We start from the raw sequence: 21,547 nt of genomic DNA on the forward strand, positions 1-21,547 counted from the left end.
CGCTGCATTTGTTTTTATATTTCATCTGGTTTTTTATTTTTCTTTATATCTTTTATTTTTATACATATTTTAACTTCACAAAAAAAATATTTGTTCTTTTTTTTTAATTAAGTGTTTTCATGCTCATATTTTTTGGTTTTTCGTTTTCATTACTTTTTGGTTCATGCAGTTTTGCATTTAAACGACACTTCTTTGTAGTTTTGAAACAATGTGTTTTGTTTTTTGTTTTTTATTGCATGGAAAGTTTGTTCGCTTGGTATTATCGTTTAAAATTTACACCAAAAAAGATCAGCTATTTTTTACGACTAGTACATTAGTATATTTGTGTATATACTCGTAAGTTTATCAATTTGTAATTGTGTTTATAACGTGGCTCAATCGCATTTTGGCCCAGAAGACGTACATACATCGATCGATTGATAACACTGGAAATTCTCTTAGTGGCTTTAAAACGTCGTTCGGCCGATAACAATTCGGTTTTTGATATATATGCATGTATATATAGTACTTCCGTTTGCCTTCTGGAGTCCCCCAATAAATGTCGCACTTAGGCCTATGCTATGACATGTATTTTCTGCTCTTTGTATTTGGTTTTAGTTCTTGTTAGTTTTTTGGTTTTTAACACACAGTATATCGCTCACAAATAAATGGCTAATACAGTTTTTACATTAACAACTGAAAAATTCAAGTGATTCTCTAAAACGAGAGTTTCTCTGCGTCAATACTTGTTTAATACTTACTTTCATTGGTAAAATTTGATTTCAACAGCTTATAAATTAGGAAAAAACACACACTTCATATGCATATATTTCTTTGTGTTTACAATTATTTGCATTTGTCTAATCGTTAAGGCTTAGGCCTGGAAAATACTTGCAACTAGGTTGGCAATCCTCCAATTTATCAATTTTTTCTGCTTTTCTGCTTTTCTCTATCTGTTTGTCTCTGTCAATTTGCCAAGTTTTTCTTTGAGGTTTTCTCTATGTTTTTATGTTTTCTTGAAAATTTGACACTTAGTTTTTGAAAAAGATTTTGCATTAGTATTTGATTGCTAATTCACACACACAGACAAGTAGAGAGATATAGAGAGGGAGACAGTGATAGTTAGAGAGAAAGAGAGGGGAGTACTATGTGTGTGTGTTAGTCTGGGGTGGGAGGGTATTATATATGTCGTTTAGTACTTCTGTGGCTCCTTTTCGATATTGTCGTGCCCTTGATCAGACCGATCATATGTAAATACTACATATATGCAGTGGGAAACCAATAGTTCGAAGGATCTAACATTGAATAACCTTGAAAGTGGGCAGAAAATCGATAACATTTATCCAAAAATAATACAGTTCTTCTTCAACTACGACAGCAACAGTTTTGTATATATGGGCTTTATTTATTGGACTCGGTTTCGGTTTTTGTTTCGTCTATTAAGAAGAGAGTTTTATTGTTTTTGAAAGCTTTTTGTGGGTGTTTCGGCTAAGGTACAAATTTGCTACAGGTTCAATCTAAGTGGAATAGAGTTATCATCAGCATCTCGGTTCGATTTTTTTTTGTTCGATTACTTCTGGAAGACTACAGCTAAGTACACAGCTATGTATTTAAAGGGTTTAAAAATGCAACAATTACTTTGAGTTTAGAGTTAATATAGAGAAAGATTTGTAGTTGGTTTAACGGCGAAAACAAACCACTCACTAACTATGTACAACAAGATGTCCAATTAACCATTTTCCAATTATCTATTAGCTAATAGTTCTCCATTTATTTTCTGTGTGTCCCTTAGTTCTAGCTACAAAAAATTACAATTACACACCTATGCACTTGTTAAATACTGTATGCCTGGTACATATCTATACATATATATATGCTTTGTGTGCATATATATTTATGTATATATATATATGTATATGTAAATATAATATGCATATACAGCGGATATCGTTTTATGCTACTTCTTTGTTTGCTGTGGTCCAATTTCTGATTCAAACTTTTGTTTTTATTTGATTTAGCTTGCACACTCGCACACACAACAGGCACACACACCAGATGTATATAGTACATATCGCCGGCCGACTTGATGACATTTCATCATTGTCACTAATTTGCTAATGGAGAATATATGCGCAGAAACAATACACTCAACATTACGCATACGCCTCGGGGAGCATTTCTCCATTTCTCCAATTCTCGATTCTCCTTCACGTGGCTTTTGTATTTGCGGCTATTATTTTGATTTACACATATATTTACCCACAGGCTTTTGCTTGTGCATGTGTGTGTGTCGTGTGTTTACATATATTTCAAATAGAAAGTCAAACTGGTTCCAATTTAATGTAATTAGTATTTTTCTTCTTGCTATTTTCTTTTCGTATAAATATAGTTTCTGTGTAGTTTAAATTTCTCTCTATATATGTTTCATTAAATCGTTAAGAGTAAGTTTTTAGGTTTAGTTTTAGTTTCATTGTGTAAAGCTTTCGTTTCGTACATTTTCAATTTTCAATGGGTTCCGTGTAAGTTGCGTGCACTTACACAGTGTCAATTTTCATATATCTGTGTTTTCTGAAGGCAAGCAGTGGCACTTCCGGTGCGACAATGTACTTACAGTTGAGAACTGCACTGCACTGCTTGCAGCCCTTTAAATGCGACCCAGACAATTATGCCGATGAAATCGTGTTTTCGTTGGCCTCTCCAATTTTTCCGCACACTTTCATTATTTTTACAGTTGCACAAACACATCCATAATTGCATATTAATGGACGTGCGGTACCTAGATTTTTATTTTGGCAGATTCGCGTTGTCTTTCTTGCTACGCATTTCATTTAGTTTCTATGCAAATTTCTGCACATGTGTGTGTGTGTGTTTATTTAAGAGAGTGTGTGTGAGTTATGTATGTGCGGGCCAGAATGAGAGAGAAAGAGAGAGAGAAAGAGAAAAGAGAGAGAGAGAGAAAGAGAGAGAGAAAGGGAGAGAAAGAAAGCAGATATTTTAATTGCCATACACGAATTTCAATTCCCATGCGTTTGCATCCTCGTTGATTTTGCCTTGCATATGTGTGCGGTGTCGGTGTGTTGGTGTTCTGGTGTGTCTGTGTGCAAGTGTGCGTGTGTCTCCTTGGTGTGTCCAATGTGGCATAATGAAAACAACAACAAAAGCATGACAAGCAATAACAGTTAGCAAAAAAGTTAACGCTCAGCAAACTTCACAACAGTTTGAAGAACACGAATTTCTATGTGAAATAATGCAAATCGAATGGAATTCAAACTGGCAGCCTTTTGCATTTATCCAATAAAGTAGAAAGCTGCTTTCAATTAAAACAATTTGGTTATTTGACTCATTTTTCGCCAAAGACCAATTCAATATTCAATTTGCATTTGAATGACAACAGCGTTTTTGTTAAAGCCAAGCGATGGCCTGAAATTGGTCTGTTCATTAATCTGCATATAGATTTTATTTAATATGATTTCTGGGTATTTTACAGAATTTAATTAACGGAACGACAGCATTTCAATTTTCGCTTTTAGTCGGAACTATTGCAAGAAAAAACCTTCAAGTGAGGCATTCAAATGTTGAAAATTATTCTGTCAAAAAAGTTTTTCTCTCTAGCTCTCCCAATGCACACACACACATTCAAAACACACCCACACACTCTAAGCTTCATATATAGCAACAATTTTCGTTTGAGCAATTTTTTCCCACAAGTTTTGATAGAATCATCCATTTTTTTTTACAATTAATATTAAAGTTTTTTTTTTTGTGGTTTAATATACTTTGTTTTTCCATCACAGCTAACGTCAATTTATGTAACTCTAGGACATCTATCAACATTTCTAAGAAGACTTTTCTGGGCACAAATGATAGAACTCAAGGGAACATAAAGTAAACATTTGAATGCTTTTCATATATTTTCGTTTTTGGTTCACTTTCACTTACATTTTCTATAGATTTTTATACGTATTTAAGACTATAACACATTTGACAGTTTGCAACATCAATCGATACACACAGAGAACGTTTTAAATTTCTTGTAAACTTCATTTGGCTAATTACAGTACAAATTATAGGATAAATCGGAAACATAATGCACAATCGGGCGGATCTCAGCTTTAACATCCAATTATATTTTAGAAAATATCTATAGCTTTGTATTTACAATTTTGTATCCTTTTTTTTAACAATTTTCTATTTTTTTGTAAGTTTGTAAACAAACAGTTAAAAAACTTAAATTTATGTTGTATCCCTTTAAGAATTAAAGATAAATTTGAGTTTAATTATTAAAGACAATCGATATATTATTTTGAATAATAATAAACCTTAGTTATTGCCGATTTAGACTTTTCAGAGATCCACCCTGAAACACACATATATAATTTATTTAAGCACAAAATATACATATTGTATACATATATTCAAACACCGAAACGGGAAAGCGTTTTACTGGGGCATGCCACACAGATCTCTAGGGGCTTAAAATAATTCAAAGTCTCCGTTTGGGTCCAAAATTGAATTCTATGGTTAAATACCGATAGTCTATTCATTCTTGCATAATTTAAAAATGATTTTAAGCATCTAGAGATATCAGTGCCATCCTTTCAAGGGGATTTTGACTGGGGTGCAAAGTGGCTTCTTGTTTGGTTGGTTGGGTGGTGCTGGCAAGGATACTCACTGCTCACCGCGATTAGCAGGAGACACCCTGCTTGGCCACCGTGTACCAGGTGCTCACGGTGACCAGCGACGGCGAGTCGGGGGTGGTGGGCGGCTGTGGCTGCTGCGGATCGACCTCGACCTCGTCCCCGCCCACAACCACGTTGAGGGGTGCAAGGGGGTGCAGTTCGGAGGGCGGTAGCTGTGACGGATCTGCTGGTGGCGCAGGTGGTGCAGGTGGACCAGGTGCTGCTGCAGATGCTGCTGCTCCAGCTTTCGATAGCGGAGCAGGTGGGCATGCCCGGTGCTTCCGCGGCCGGGACTTGCTCTTGGCCTTCTGGCTCTGCGACTGGGGATGATGGAAGTGCATGGGCTGGGGTGTGTGGAGGTCGCGACCCACCTGCGGCCCCACCTGCGGACACCGGAAGCGAATAGCCTGCTCGTTGGCAACATTGATTTCCGGCCACCGGGTCAGCTGCTGACCGCGGTGACCCTGATGGCCCTGCTGGCCCTGATGGTGACCCTGTTTGCTCTGGTGGCGCTTCCTGCTCTTGCTGCGCTTGCGCGACTTGGACTGCGATTGCGATCGACGATTGGATCTGGGCTGCTGCACCACCGACTGCGACCTTTGGCAGTGGCGGCAGACAAAGGATCTGTACTCCTCATCGGAGTCCTCATCATCCTCGTCCTGGTCGTTGTCATCCTCCTCCTCCGCTCCGTAATCATATAGGACATTGCAATTGAGTGTTGTTCCAGTGGCCGCCGAGGCGGTGGTGGTGCTGGTGGTGCTATCGCCATCCATGTCGATTATGTGACAACAGTTTTGATGTCTAGTGCTATGTGGTTGCTGCTGTTTTTGCTGTTGCTTGTTCTTCGTCTTGTGGTTGGACTTACGTTTCTCTGGCTCCTGCTGCTGATGCTTCTGATGCTGCAGATGCTGCTGCTGTGCCGACAGCTGATGTCGCCGCCGCCGGGGCACCGTGTACTCATCGCCCTTGTCCGTCGGATATGGTCAGAACGCTGTGTCGAACACGGACATCGACCGGGAGATGGCGTCGTCATTGCGACAGGCCTCCAGAAACTCCTCCAGCGTGACCACGCCATCGCGATTGGTATCCATTTTCTGTAGGTAAGAAGACGAGCAATTACATGTTATACATCTTAATGGGTGTTTTCTTTATTTCTAATTTCAATCCATATTTCTGTTGCATATTAAAGGAAGCAACAGCTTGCACAGACCGCTGAGTGCTGACTGCTTGCCAACGGCACTGCTTTGACAAACTGCTTCCGTTTCCGGCCCCCAAACGCGTGCTATGGAATTTTGATTTAGAGCGTCGGACAGGACAACTTTCGGAATGCGCCATGAATGATCCTGGCCATCTATCATCAATTTCACTCTCGCATGCCGCTGTTTAAGAGCTTTCGCCGGTCGCATTTGATGCGCTCAATTTATTCGGAATGCCAACGACCGCTAATGACAACGCGTGACTGGCAAGCCAAACAGGACGATGTCCTGCGGATGAAGCCAACCTACCCTGCCCATCCATTCTGGCCAGCCTGAGTTTGCTGGCCGGCAAATTGAAATAGACAATTTGAATTTGCATAATGCAAAGTAAATAAGTTTCATGTTCGCGAGTCAAATTCAAATTGTACGCGCGTAATTAGCATAAATAATGGCCGCGAATTTGGAATTCGAAGATTTCGAGTTTTTAGCGGTGGCGGCATCGCCGGCGACGACGACTCACCTGGAAGATCTGCTCCACCTTGCCCTTGATCTTCTCCTCCTCGGGACACTCGTCCGGCAGGCGGCCCATCAGCTCGTATATGGCAGTTACAATGTCAGTCATTTCCTCCCTCGTAATGAAGCCGTCGCCATTGATGTCGTACAGCGAGAAGGTCCAGCGCAGCTTCTCCTCCACGGAGCCGCGCGACAGTATCGAAAGTCCTTGAACAAAGTCCTGTGACAGGAAGAGAAATAAGTTGGCATAAATACGGCTGGTGGTGGTGGTTGAGGCGAATTACAGGTATAAAAGAAATTGAAAATATGTTTTAAGAAATTGCTCGTAAACCGCAGTGAAGTACACCTGCGTTCAGCATTCTAGTTCTAGGCAATACTCCATGAATTTCTACAGTAAAGGATTAACTATTATAACCAACTATTATCTTTTCCGTACTATCCTACTAATATTTCTGGTTGATTTTCACGTAATTACCAAACAAAATAGGTTATTTGAATCAATAGCTTTATTAGCTGCGCCTCGACTGTACTTCTTCCTCTTCTTCTCATTTCCGGCTGCTGTTACTGCCGCTGCTGAAGTGGACATTTATTTCTATGCTTTGTATGACAAATGTACCTAGATAAGAACTTGCAAGGAGAATGGGGAAAAGTTTTTACGACCCCCCAGCACACTTTTCGGTGCCTCAGGAGGTGTTGAGGCATTTTTGGGAAGGCCACAGCTGACGGTGAACTGAATCTTGCTTTTGCATACCGAATGGGCGAAGTCTGGGGGCGAAATGAAGACAAAAAACCAAAAAGAAAAAATACGAAAAAAGGAGCAGGAATACGAACTCGGACAGGAGCATCATTTGTGTCTTGTTCTCTGGCCATTTGGGCAATTGCAGCGTCCGACTAATTTATCAAACCGAAATAGAATGGCACACAAAAAAAAGAATTGTACGAAATTCACCGGAAACGAGGCAAGAAACTTTCACTATTCGACGTGGACAAATTGCCAAGTGGCAAGCTGGCAAAACAAGCTGAAAATTGAAAATTCGAAGTGAAGTTTGCACTCTGGCCGAGTGATTAAGCGGATTTATGATAGTTTTTCCATGCTGTGCCCAATGCTTTGCACTGCTTAATGGGAGTGAATTGGACCATGGAGTGGATGGCTAACAAGGCAATCGAGTGACTTTTTTTTTTTTTTTTTTTTTTTTTTTTCGCACGGGTCCCACGGCCACACCTCCCGCCCAACCGACCGAGGGGCGCTGCCGTGTATCGTACGGCTCGATTCGCGAGAAGATATAGACGCGATATAAAAAATAGAATAGGAACGAGGAAATGAATATAATGAGGAATAATTATGTTAAATATTAGTGTTAGTAGGATCTAATTATGTAATAGAAAAGATAAAATCGATTGTTTTAATAGCGGCAGAGAGTCAAGATTACAGATAATAGGATAAAGTCTATTATAGTCAGAACATAAAACTCTGTAAGGGTCATGCAACTCATAATTAGATCTACAATGATTTAAGATAAGGGGTATATAGTTTCTAGTGAATCTACTTGGAACCGAGAAGTTAAGCCGACTAATCAAGTCGGGACTCTCAACATCCCCACGAATAAGTTTACAAATAAAAACTGTTCCAAGCATAGTTCTACGGTTAGCTAGGGATGGTAAATTAATTAAAAGTAGTCTACTGGAATAAGGGGGTAATATATGGTTTGAGCCCCTCTTTGTTATCCCCATCGTTTTAAGCAAAAATGGCAACGATACTCGCACAGAACGGAGAAATAATCCTTCAATTAGAGAGAGAAATTCCGTTCAAATTTCTTGACCATATTGGTATGTGAATGCATGCTTAATGACCAGTATTTAGTTATGCAGAAAATAATCCGTAACATATTTCTAAGGAATATTGGCTTCATTGTCGAACTAACATTGTTCGATATTTAGATAGCCATTCATCTCGAATTAAGGCCTTAATTTGTTCGAGGGGAATCAAAAGTTTACCATTTCCATTCGAATGTGAGAATTGACCAGCAGTTTTAGTTTTCAGTCGTTTATTTCAGGGTTTGTTTAAGTGATCAAAACAAACTGCTGGCTGCACCACTCAAGTGTCATGTTAACCTGGTTGCTTTACTTCACTGCTTGCCAAAGGCGTCCACTTTCAATCCTTTCTACGCAGTTGCCATGCACTCCTGCTGGATGCCATCTCTATGTGTAAGTGTATGTGTATGTGTCTGTGTATGCATGCATATGTGTGTGTCTATGTGTTTTTTATATTTATTTCCCCCCCTTTGGGCAACGCCACTCGATTGCTTTTATCTCGCACACTTGAGCAATTTATCTTTTCTGCCAGCGTAAACAGGTCACACACTCTTTTGCCATTTTACCCCTGGCATATTGGCCCTGCCCACAATTTCACAATTTCACAATTTCAATATGGCCGTGACAGGTTTGCTGTTATCCTGTTTTGTGCTTTTCGCTTTTTTGCTTTTTTTTTTATATTGCCCTAGCCTGGGCCATTTACTTCTGCCACCACTCTGGTTGGCAGTTTAATAAACGCGACTGTCATGCAAATCGCGCATAAAACACCTTGCAACAATATGTGGAACTTAATTGAAAAGCGGAAGTCTACTTAGTCAGAGCGTCACACACAAAACTACGGAATTACTGCCGTGCGAGTGGGATGCGTATAGGTTGGTCCTTGGGGGGCGGGTTAAGGGTGTGGGGGCAACATGGGTTAAGGGCGCTTCTTTGTACATGCTTTATATCGAGTACGTGCCTCGTAGTCATTACAATTTTGAGGTCATTATTCAACAACGAAAATGGCGAGCAGGCAAAAAGGCAAGAGCTCGCAAGAGATAAGCTGTCGAGGGGAAAGCGGAGAGAGCAGAGAAAGCGGAGAAAGCGGGAAAAGCCAGTGGAATGTGGGTAACTGTGGGCCAAATAGGGAGCGAACGCTCAGAGATGGACGGCTGACGTGATTGCGATTATTTCCAGCCAGACACTCGAGGATGTAACGCTGACTGCAATGCACTATTGATTTCTAAATTGCACTCGACTGTTCATAAATGCGAGCGAAGGCCTGCAAATTATCCAATAAAATATTTATGAACTACTATGTTCAGTGGGCTGAGCCCTTCAATTGCAAGAAGCCATTAAATATGACGTTTTTGCTATAAGAAATGATATTATTGCTATTAAATATAAAAAATCTTAATTCTGTGTAATAAATTATTGGTTTCAGTTGAAAGTTGGTAGCTTATACCACCTTTTTTTATATTTAGTTGTAAAGGACCTGGCATTTTATCCGTGTCACGATCTCTTCTCTTTGCCTCTGGAGTTTATCCTTTTCTCCCAGAACTGTCCCATTGTTTGACTTGGGTTTTGCGTTTCTGTTTAGCTGCCATGCCCGGCATTTCCTTTCCTTTCCTGCACTTCTGTCTTCTGTCGGAATGTCTTGGACTCGCCTACTCCCATTTTTCCGCCCCTGCCCATGTTTTTCATTGTTTTTCCCCTCCGACATTCCCTGTTCCCTGCCCATTAAGTCACAGTGCCTGACAAAGTTGGCGTTAAAATCGCCATAATTCATCGTTTCAATGGCACTGTGTGTGTGTGTGCGTGTGTGTGTTGGTGTCTATGTGTTCATGTGTCTGTGAGCTTCCTGTGCCCCCAACTGCTTGCTTCTCTGACAACCGGAAGTGGAGTTCATGCTCGGACATTGCAGGGGCAGTCGCAAGTCTCTGAATAAAGCGAAAAAACAAGAGGCACGCCAAAAAAAAAGAAAAATAGACAAAATCATTCGCAATTTGCATGCGCCACGGGGGGCGGTGGTTGCTCCTCCTCCCGATTCACGAAAATTTATTCGGTTTTTTCCTCATTTTTCCGCTTCTGCTCCTGCTTTTGTTTTGTTTTTTTGTTTTTTTTGCCAGCTTTTTTTTTGCATTCCAGTGGCTGCAATAGAAACGTTGACAATGACAGGCGACAGCAGAGAAACACGCGAATGCGCTGCAAACTATAGATTTTCCCCCCTGGCCGCCAGCATTTTTATTTCAATTTCGAGACATTTCACTTTGATTTCCGAATTTCGAGCATTATATTTTTCGGTATCTTGGCACTTTTCCCCCCTCCAGCCAAAGCGGGCGAAAATGCTGTGAAAATGCATTTTGCATTTTCCATGGACGCTTCAAGCTTTTCCCATTTTTGATGAGCAATAATTTTGCCTAATTCGCAAAATATGCTAATGTCACAGCCGGAAATTATGCCGCTTTGAATATTTTAAAGCTAGATGGCTTTTAAATTTAATTGTTAATTGATTTGCTAAGGAAAGTATGCTGCTTAAATTAATGTGGACTTAGAGAAACTGTTACAGTCTAAATTTTAAGCTCCAACTGATGGCAACTTTAAGGAGCTTGTGTTTTTAATGGAAATTATTATTACTAAAGCATGCTGAAACCTTTTAAACTCAGCCTTTGTTTTCTGCGAATATACTTAGTACTCGACCCAATTCACTTGCCTCCCCCAAATGACCAAACACTTTTCGGTACCCAAAAACTTGAATGTCCTTTAAGACGGATGGGTTGTGGTGGGGCAGCGGACGGTGGTGTTCTTTTAATGCGGGGCGTCTGTCGTCTGAGTGTGTACTTTGCGTATTACAACTTTTATGCTGAGCCAGTTAATAGAGCGCTTAAACATCTATCTGGCGATACTCTTTGTTCCCCCGACTTTCTGTTCCCTGGTCGCTGTCACTAATAAACCGTAACTAAAGGCGCTTACCAGGCCAAGAAGATGTGGCCTCATTGACCTCAGCCCGTCCTTCTTCTTGTTGTTATTGTTGCTCTTGTTCTCGGGGGCGTTTTGCAGCGTCATTTGGCGCCATCCCCCTTTCATAGCCCCCATTTTACCGCCCCTCTGAGCCAAATCAGCTTCATTTAGAAACTCACGATGCCACACAACTTTTGCTTCTAAGCTGCACTAGAAAAAATCGTTTGGCAGTTAAACTCAGAGAAAAAATAGTTTCCCAGATTTTTTGTGAAAAAAATATTTGGTATTTTGATCAAAACTTTCGAAATAATTACCCAAATATGGAATATCATACCTCGTTGAGTTTGTTTTTTAAATCCCAATCGATTTGCATTCAAGTTTGGGAATTCTAGGATTTTGAAATTTTTCGCAAATTTTGATGATGGTACCCCTTACAAAAAATGCAAAAATTCGGCCAAAATTTTATTTTACAAAATCAGTCTAACAGTGAAAGGGGTTGTTAGTATTGGTTATAAGGAGTATAAAATGGTACTACTTTTTGCTGTGAGACCATTTTTAGTCAAGTTATAGCCAAAAAAGCCAACTTGAAAATTGAGTTTTTTATTAAAAATATTTTTCTAGATTTTTTGTGAAAAAAAAAATCGGTATTTTGATCAAAACATTGGAAATAATGCTCCCAATAAGGTGTCATACCTCGTTGAGTTTGTTTTTTAAATTCCAATCGATTTGCATTCAAGTTTGGGAATTCTAAGATTTTTTAATTTTTCGCAAATTTTGATGATGGTACCCCTTACAAAAAATGCAAAAATTTGGCCAAAATTTTATTTTACAAAATCAGTCTAACTGTGAAAGGGGTTGTTAGTATTGGTTATAAGGAGTATAAAATGGTACTACTTTTTGCTGTGAGACCATTTTTAGTCAAGTTATAGCCAAAAAAGCCAACTTGAAAATTCAGTTTTTTATTAAAAATATTTTTCTAAATTTTTTGTGAAAAAAATAATCGGTATTTTGATCAAAACATTGGAAATAATGCTCCCAATAAGGAATGTCATACCTCGTTGAGTTTGTTTTTTAAATCCCAATCGATTTGCATTCAAGTTTGGGAATTCTAGGATTTTGAAATTTTTCGCAAATTTTGATGATGGTACCCCTTACAAAAAAAGCGAAAATTCGGCCAAAAATTAATTTTACAAAATCAGCTTAAAAGTGAAAGGGGTTGTTAGTATTGGTAATAAGGAGTATAAAATGGTAATTCTTTTTGCTGTGTGACCATTTTTAGTCCAATTATAGCCAAAAAAGCCAACTTGAAAATTGAATTTCTGACCAAAAATGTTTTTCAAAGAAATAATCTATATTTTTTGCCGTGTAGCTGCCTCAAACCAAGCCAAAGCAAACTGTACTCAACTCGACTCGGCTGTCAGCCATATTTTATACTTAAAATGTCTAAAGTAATTTCATTGTACTTAAGTCGGCAGAGTCTGCTTCTGTTCCTCCCCAGAATCGTGAGGCTCCACCTACCACCCATCATACAGCACCCACACGCACAACTCCCACCCACCGGGTGACCTCAACAATTTCACTTTGCGCCGCATCATCGTCCGGACATTAAGAAGAGGCGCAGCGAGTAAATTAAATTGAATTGCTAGAGCCTCTGGATGTCCGTCCGTGTACTCGAGTCGAGTCCTACGCATTTGCCTGGCCATTCAATTGGCAAGATTAATTATCGATAACGATAGCCGGCGATGTGCGGCAAGGATGCGATTCAATCACAACTATGGGCACACTCCTCTCTGCTCAATTATGTAGTTGGTCATAAATTTGAGCAATGCTGTATTATCTGACGGAAACTGAGTGCAGATACGCTGCGAAAAAAGTAATTCTTACTCGCACATATTAAAACTGATTATGAGTTGGAATCATTGATGCTATTGCATTATCTACCATTCTGATATTCTATATTTTCTGCCAGTGTAAGCACCCACAAACGGCTAGCTATTAGGGTATATGTTAGCCCACTCGCATGACAGTGTGTTGCCTTGTGCTCGCTTTAATTGCAAATGGCACCGACAGAAAGAAGTGGGCGCCACAAATTGTTGTACGAAAGTTGATTTCTAAGACAATTTCTCAATTTCCTCCCGATGGTCCAATCTAAATCGCAATTTAGCCCGAGGACCGAGGACACACGGCCGAACTCCATTAGTTGCTCTTCATTTGAAGCGAGATTGAGATTGCGATGGGGAGACCTGGTCAGGATCCAAAACACACACATATCGCACACGGAAATGAGCTGCTCAAATGCTTCCCATTGCATTTCTCATACTTGTCTCTGGCCGCAGGCCACACTTTGATGTCTCACGAAGGGCAAAGGGCCTGCGAAATTTCCACAGCAATGAAAAGCTGTGCTGGCGACAGGGCACTTTTCACATAGAATTTGTGGATATCATTAGGGCCAAGGCCAAGTTTCGTTAATCAATATGGAAATATTTCACACAATTTGAAAATTTAGCCAGTCACAAAGCAATAAAAATATTAATATTAACAAATATTAACAAATGAGTACCTCAACTTTAAGGCATATCACTGCTGTTAAACTATGGCTAAGTAAGATATGTTTAAGCATTTTAAAGTTAATAGAAATAAATTGTATGGTACTGAAAGTCAAAAGTACTAACTTACCTCGAAGCTGACAATGCCGCTGTGATCCTGATCCAGTGTATTAAATACATAGTGGGCGTATAAGGTTGGATTGGCTGTTTATGTTGGTTGTGGCGCATTTTCGACGTTGGTTGGTTGAATGAAAACAAGAAAAGAAGGGCGTTAAATAAGGACATTCCGCGGGTTGGCTGGCAAAAGTCGACCAATTAGGTCTCAACTCAAGCGGTTAAAGTTTTGGTAACATTATCAAATGAACGCTACACATACAAATACACAGACACAGACACACACATATAGGTGAACAAATATAATACGAAATACACTTGAATGAAATAAACAAGAAAAATCTAATAAAACAAAATAAATGAAAGCATTGATATTAAAAATGTAAGTAAATAAACATTTTTGTTACTTTTAAACCTTAGTTATGGTTTTCTTTTCTGAATAAAACTAAGTCCTGTTTTTTCCCAGTGCTAGGGAGCGATAGCGGTTCAATAGTTCGATGGAGCCCGTTCTTGCTTTGCACAACTTCTATGTGGGTCGTCTTCACTGTGAAAACTTTAGCTTTTCCTTTCAGTTTTGTCAACCGCAAAAGTTTTTCCATGTTTTCGTTCCACTTGCTGTTATTATATGTTAGTATTTGTGCTTTTTGTCTTTGCTGTTTATCAGTGGAAAATTCAACATTTTTTGGGACTCTGGGTAGCCGAAACTTTTCACCGGATGGGGTCAAAGGGGAATGGGAAACTGTTTGCAGCTAATTATGCGAGTGTCTCCTGTGTCTACTGATAAGAACTGCTTGCGCACACTGCTTGTGGCTGATGTTGAAAAAGTGTTGCCTACTTATGAGGGCATTGCCAGTTCAGGGGACTTTTCCCCTTCCGCTAGCTTCTTCAGCCTTGTTATCGCCGACTTTCAACAGAGCACTTAGCGCACTTAGTGTCCCCGCCGCGTTTTTCGCTGTCAGAAAAATTTCTTTATCTGGCCATCACATAACATTTTGATTATTGCGCTTGCTCTCGCTTGTTCAGCTACTTTTTTACGATTCGCGTTTATGTTTACGGCTTGATGCCAAAGTTTTTTTCTTATGTCTTTATACGCTCACAACGTTTACACCTTTTTGGCGGGAAGTCAGTTCATAAAGCCCCATCAAATGACATTCGGGGCCACAGAGGTCTTTCTTGAAACGCGAACTCATAAAGCTAAAGTTCAGACCATTGACGAATTTTGTTGCGTTTACAGTTTTGCAGTCGATAACTCCATTTGGGAGCAAGTCTACTAGCTTGCTAAGTGGAAAAAGTTTCTGGTAAATGAGCACTCCATTCAATTAAATGGTATCTTTGACCTATTGCGATTACAAGTTGTAAACTGAACTTTTTCAACACATTTTAGAACACATTGAAATCAAGATCTTCTTGTTAAAAATTCCCAGCACTTCGCCTACTCAAAAGTCCCAACACAAACTGGGGCTTGAACTTTAAACTTTGCAGCGCCTTAAAGCCGTGAAACGCACTGTTTTCACGTAACGCGCGGGTGTATAAAAGTATTTGTCCAAATTTATTGTCGCTATTTGATGCTTAATGTGCTTTTATGACGCATGACGCAGGGAGCCACGCCCACAAGGTCACAGCTCAATGGCAAGGATGGCATCTGCTCCTTTGCTTTTTTTGTGCGTCGTGCCAAATCAAAAATGACTGCAAATGTGCCATGTAAAAATTGTTATAAAATTTGCGCAGAAATTTGCCAAAAGAAGCCGCGCGAAAAACAAAGCAAAAGGAGAAAAAAGCGAGGAGAACAGCCCAAGTGATAAATCACCAACTTTGATGATGATTTTTTTTCTTCCCGTCTCGTGCGTGTGTGTGGTGTGTGTGTGTGGGTGTATGTGGGTGGGTGGCTGGTTGTGTGTGTGGCAAAGCAGCTTATCAAAATAAAAAATGATTTCATTATTTATTTTTCATCAGATAACGGCCGACATGATGAAGAATAAGAGGCGTGCTCGGGATTGGGAGCAAATACATAAGCCCCCTGTTTACTGCGAATTTCTTGTTTCCGTTTCCGTCTGTCAATGGGCGTTGGTGTTGGCCACCATTGTAGCTAGTCAAAATAGGTTTATTATAATAATTCAGTGTCGCAACATGTGTAGCAATAACTTTTCCCGAACTGGATTCAAGCGGCCTTAACGAAATTTATGGCCCATGTCTGGCTGAAAGACGAGGTGCGCAGGAATTCTCCAATTTGTGCGAATCGAAGGAACTCAACTTGTTTAGCTGATAGGCCAATGCAAACCCTTCAGTTATTTACTATATATATAATCAGTCAGCTATTTAAATTGCTCTGCTTAAAATAAGTCCTAACAATTTGTCACGTCTAATCTAATATAGAGATTTGTCACGTTTAATCTAATAGAAAGAAGTCAAAAAAGTGTAATTTTGCTTTTAAGAAAATTAGCTACAAACTCAACCCTTTCCCCAACTTTTCTTTACATTTCATTTCTTTGACATTCTTGTTCTCCCATTTCCCCTTTTTATTTTTTTTTTTTGGCAACAAACCCTTATCCCAAACCGAATTCCCAGCCCGCAGCAGACCCTTGCCCGCAGTAATCTATCAGAAATTCAGTTAGTTACCGGCCACTGAAAGAATCCATCCCCTTTTCATCCTCGGTCTCATCTTCAGTTTCAGCTTTTGCAAATGTAAATGTAAATTGTGCACAGGCAGAGAGCCCGGCAAAACCGAAAGGGAAAAAAATATATAAAAGTAAAAAATGCAGAACAAAATTTCACTTGTTGTTCAAACGAGGTCAAGTGGGTGGCTTGGCTGCCACGCCCCCTCTGAGACCGCGACTTGTGAAACATGATTTTGCTTTTTATGCTTTTTTGCTAATTTGCTTTCTGCATTTCATATTTCCAGAAGCCAAGGGCCAGCTCGGCCCGGCCAAACAAAGAGTCGCCTTTTGGCCAGTCCGAATATAGCCGAGCATCGTCATTAGCATCATCCTCGGGTTCCCAATCCTCCCCTGGCCAACCGGTCTTCCAGCCCATCCTCTTCCCTATCATCCTCATGATGATGAACTGGCTTTCCCCGATGATCATCCGCAACTCTTTGGTTGCCCCGCTCATGGGTCATACAGTTTTATCAATGGCTTTTGGCTTGGGTTCACTTCTCCTGGTCACGAAGGTTGGAGGTTGGGGGGCTAAGTGCTTGGGTCGGTGGGAAATCTCCAGTCAATTGCCATTTGTTTTGTGGTCCTTTGCTAATCGTAACTCTCATTTTCATTTCCATTTCCATTCGAATTCCGCTTTTCCGTTTCCGCTTTCGCCCCGTTTAGCCCAAATCAATTGGTGTTAAGTGTTGGAAACGAATGGCAGTTTTGGGTTGGGCTTAATTTGTTACTTTAAAAGTGAATTGTATGTTGGCAAGCAACAGATATAAAACAAATTGAAGAAATATAAAGTACACAAAATTCAACTTAAGAGCGTTGAAAATAATGTGACTCTCACACACACTCTCTCACGCAAAACACATCAACACAAACGACAAACACTAAAACAAACACAGCAAAGAACTAATTTGCAAAGTCAACATTTAATTCTAGATTATAGTAAGGCACGGAACTGGAACACACACATCTAGATCGATAACAAAATCGATATCGTTATCGAGATCGAGATCGGGATGTTGCAAGTCGAACTACACGATGTTTTGGTGGTGACTGTACTGTTTGGCTAGCGTGTGCGACCGATAAGTGCTATCGGCTAATCGCTATCGCAATTTAAATGGCGCTAATGCAGATATGTAAGAGCAACAATACAGTAAGGCAGGCGTTAGTAATCACTAGTTCAAGTCAGAAGGGTTAACGAAACAAAGTATACTGTACCGCACGAACCTCCCTGTGGAAAGAACTGCGAGTAGATCACTTTGAAGGTGTCCTCCTTGACGACGCCCGTCGGGCACTCAGCCTTAAATCCCCGGTAAATTCGTTTGATCTCGTCTTCCGTGAAGCGTGTGGCACGGCTCAGCGCACTTAGCGAGTCGGGCCTGTACCTTGCCGGCGTTTCGAACTCCTCCAGTTCCGAATCTGCAAGTTTTAACGGACAGTTCATACATTAAATGGATTGCAAAGCTTATGTTGGTGCATAAAAAGTATTTTTTCAGTTATTTTTGTAGAATTTAATAGTTTTTTAAGTAAATTTAAGAAGAAAGCAATCAAATTAATGTCATTAAAAAGTTGTTGGCCGGAATCTTGCGCACTTTTTTGTTGACAATGATTTGCAGTATTTTTTTACGAGCTTACAAACTGAAAGTCACGAAGCAATGACGCTGTTCAACTTTTAAAGTATCTTAAATCTATCTTAAAGGAATCTCCTTTGATTCGAGTGGTTCAGTGCAACGAAATATTTTATATTCAACAAAGTCCAATTTGAAAGCTCTCCTTCTTAGAAATGTATCGTCTTTTAACTTTGGGAACATGCCTCCTAAAGCCTTCAATTGTTGTTCTCTTGGTTATTTTGCCTGAGCTGTCTAAAGGCAGAACTGCGAGAATACAAATTCTTTTAAATTTTCTGGAGCAGTTGTCTGATGTACGACAAATCCGCAGCATGAATACGTTCGTTGCCTTTGGGGCACGTTCTAGTCCCAGCTTGCTATTGCCACAAGTTGCCCGCAAGAAGGCCCCTAGAAAACCCCTCGAAAGTCCTTTCTGCCTCCTACCAACCACCTCCTTTGCCCAAAAAAGCGACACACGCGATTTTGATCTGTTGAGTCGCTCGAAGTGTTTGAATTGACTTGCCAGTTGCCTTAAGTATCTTGTACTTTGCCTGTCGAAAGTTTTTCGCTACTTTCCCAGCTGCCTTCATGGGCGGCGTGGCAGGTGTCAAAGGGGGGTGTGGTTATCAGTGGCAGTTGGGCGGTTGGGCGGTTGGGTTGCCTACCAAAAAGGTAAAAGCCGCTTGAGTTTTTTTTTGTGCCTCGGTCTGACTTTGACTTAGGCGTCGGCGTGGTTCCTTTTCAATGGTGAGCGGCAAAAAAAAAACCATGCTCTTTGTGGCTGAGGCGCCTCAATTTTAGTTAATTAAAAGTTTTAACCTCACACACGCACACAGCGACTACTTTTAACTGCACTGCAAACAATTTGGGGCATACTCTGTATATAGTCTTGGAAATCAGAGGAATAGTGAAGCCAAGAGTACTGTTTGGCCTAAATTAGATATAAATTTAATAAACAAATACTTCTATTATATATTGTTTCAAATATTTCTCAAGTTTAGAAATGTGCCTATATTTTTTATATTTATTTATTCATTTATTTATATATATTTATTTATATACATATTTATTGCTTTTATATATTTATAGCTTCCATATTTATTATTATTTGGCTCTGGTATGAAACCTTTTCTTTTAGTGTTCATACAGTTAGTTGCACACACAGAGAAAATTTGGTGAGTTGAGCTCACGCGCTTGACAAATGGCTGCTTAAAAATGCATGAGACCAGGCGGTAGGGAAAACGGAGGGGGGAGGGGGGGAACGGGAAGAGAGTGGGAAATTCTAGGCAAGGGCGTTGAATTGTTGGCCATGCTAAGCGTCCGAAAAGCAGGTTTCCACCTGGTAACAAAAGGCGGGGCGGAGGGGAAAAGGGAAGGCTAAGGCTAAAAAATGCATGGGGTAAGGGGGGTGGAAAATGTGGGAGGTGGGTAGTGGGTGGTCTGCAGACGACGGCCTGCAGTTGTCGTTGCCTTTGGCGTTAGTTTTTAATTTGCTAGCTGGCTTACGCCACACACACGTGTGCAAATGCATTTTCATTTTGGCCAAAATTGGAGAGTTAAAGTCGAGCGCTTATATATTTCGTTTTACTTTCCACAGGGAATTTAATCAAAAACTGAAAAATCTTAAGGCAAACAAAGTAGCTTATGGCAAATTAAAAAATGTTAGAATACGTTTTTATGTATATATGTATATTACAGGGTTTTCGCATAAAATTGCTCTTCGTTAAACTAATTTACTTCAATCGGTTTTCCTTTTGGTTTTTCTTCGGGCATTTCTTTTCGTCTTCTCACTGACACTCACTTTGTCTGTTTTTATGGCTTCCTTTTTATTTCTTGTTCCCATTTCCATTGCCATCTTTTCTGTCGTTACACTCGAGTGGATTTGCATTCGCATTCTTTTGGGTTTCTGCGTTTTATGTCTCTGGCATCGTTTGCATCTTTCTCACATTGTGAGCAAATTGTTGACGAAATGCATTAAGTCTAATATATATTCATGTGCAGCTGGCATCTGGCGTTTTGTTTGCCTTTAATATACCAAAGAAAGTTTTCCCTCAATTCTTTCTGTCCTCTGGCCTCATTTTTTATTTGGGTCCCACTTTATTATCAGCTGCTGGCGCTAAATTCTCACCTAAATGTCTAAATTATTTGTGCGACAAACAAAACGGTTTGCGTTGATGATGCGACAGCTGTTGGGCGAAAAACAAACGAATTTCTAACAAAATAAATCGCAAACAGCGCCCAAATGCAGGCAACGTTTCTTTCGGCAAACTGCTTGCCAAACAGGGTAAGCAGTGCATGCTAGGCCACTTGACAGATAGTCTACATTTATATTTAACCAATTGATGTAATTTTTTATTTTATGCAATTTTATGTTTCATAAGTGCTTATATGCTGACAAAGCTGGAATATTAAGAAAATATATGGAAAGGAAAGGGTGGCTTTCATTTCGAACTACTGAGTACTAGTCTCTTCGAGCGTTGCGCTTAATCGGCTTTTGTGGTTTTTGTTTTGGTTTTTATTTCGATGCCACCTGCTGGGGTCAAGGTGTGAAAACACATGCCTCATTTGGTGTGGGTTGCTGGGCGTAAGGCGGTGGCCTGGGGTAGGGGGGCGTGGCAGCTGTGGTCTGGCAATTGGCAAACATAACAATAAACAAGAGGATGACAGTGGCAGGGCATTTGCGGGCAGTTGGTGCATGGATTGCCATTGTTCAGATAGAGCACAAAACAACCGAACCCAACTGCAATGGCAGTGCCACCACGCGGTGCCACGCCCACTTATTTGCCGCCCACCGCCCACTCACCTCATCTTGCATGAGTTCGCATAATAAGTTCCTGTTTATCTCGACTCGGTTTGCGCTTGTTTGCCCAACGTTGTCTGCATTCGCCCCCGCTTAGCCCTTGCCCTCCCTTCGCCCCATCCTTTTCCCCTATGCGTGTGTGTGTGTGCATGCGAGCGTGTGTGTGTGTGTGTGTGGCTGCGCAGGTGTCATGTTTCCGTTTCCGCTGCAACAGCGGCAGCAGCATCAGCAGCCGCCAGTCAAGTGCAAATATTTTTGCATGCTGCACCACACACACTCACAAACAGCAGGGGCCAAAATAATAGTGGTCAATTAAGAAAAATATATATATAAAGTATTTATTTAGGTCGTCTTCTATTCAAATTAAAATATGAAGAAATTTATTTTATTTTATTGTAAGAAATAGAATCTATTGCATTTTGTTTTAATATATTCTACTATTTTGACTGCCATTGTATTTGCAGAAAGTGAAAAACCGCAGCAGGCACAGCCCCCTTTTTGGGTTTTTGGGGGTGTGGCATCGCTTGGGTTTTTATTAGGTATGCGCTGCAGTTCTTGTTTCTGTTTTGTTGTGCAGTAAAAATATTTGCTTTCGTTCAATTTCAAGTGTGCGGCATGTCGATAAGTGCCAGCGACTGCAGTTTTTCCAAATGTTTACCTCGCCAACAGCCACGCCCCCCACCTTTGTCAACTATGAAAGTGCAAATTAATAC

General features: G+C 40.3%; 1 protein-coding gene across 5 annotated transcripts in view; it reads right to left on the reverse strand.

Annotated features, from left to right (window-relative positions):
* Window positions 1-105: 105 nt before the first annotated feature.
* LOC117148016 (Kv channel-interacting protein 1) overlaps window positions 106-21,547 on the reverse strand; it is a 79,642-nt gene continuing 58,200 nt past the window's right edge. For 2 of the 5 annotated variants that reach the window (XM_033315182.1, XM_033315181.1), the window contains 5 exons: window positions 17,655-17,846; window positions 13,796-13,869; window positions 6,375-6,587; window positions 5,663-5,752; window positions 106-5,614 (listed from right to left, as the gene is read on the reverse strand). In XM_033315182.1, the coding sequence (XP_033171073.1) occupies window positions 4,664-5,614; window positions 5,663-5,752; window positions 6,375-6,587; window positions 13,796-13,869; window positions 17,655-17,846 (1,520 nt within the window). In that variant the 3' untranslated portion in view covers window positions 106-4,663. Of the gene's footprint in view, window positions 5,753-6,374; window positions 6,588-13,795; window positions 13,870-17,645; window positions 17,847-21,547 lie in introns of all 5 variants that reach the window. The other 3 variants (XM_033315180.1, XM_033315178.1, XM_033315179.1) reach the window with 2 other exon arrangements.

The sequence above is a fragment of the Drosophila mauritiana genome, chromosome X (assembly GCF_004382145.1).
Source record: "Drosophila mauritiana strain mau12 chromosome X, ASM438214v1, whole genome shotgun sequence".
NCBI classification, from domain to species: Eukaryota; Metazoa; Arthropoda; class Insecta; order Diptera; family Drosophilidae; genus Drosophila; species Drosophila mauritiana.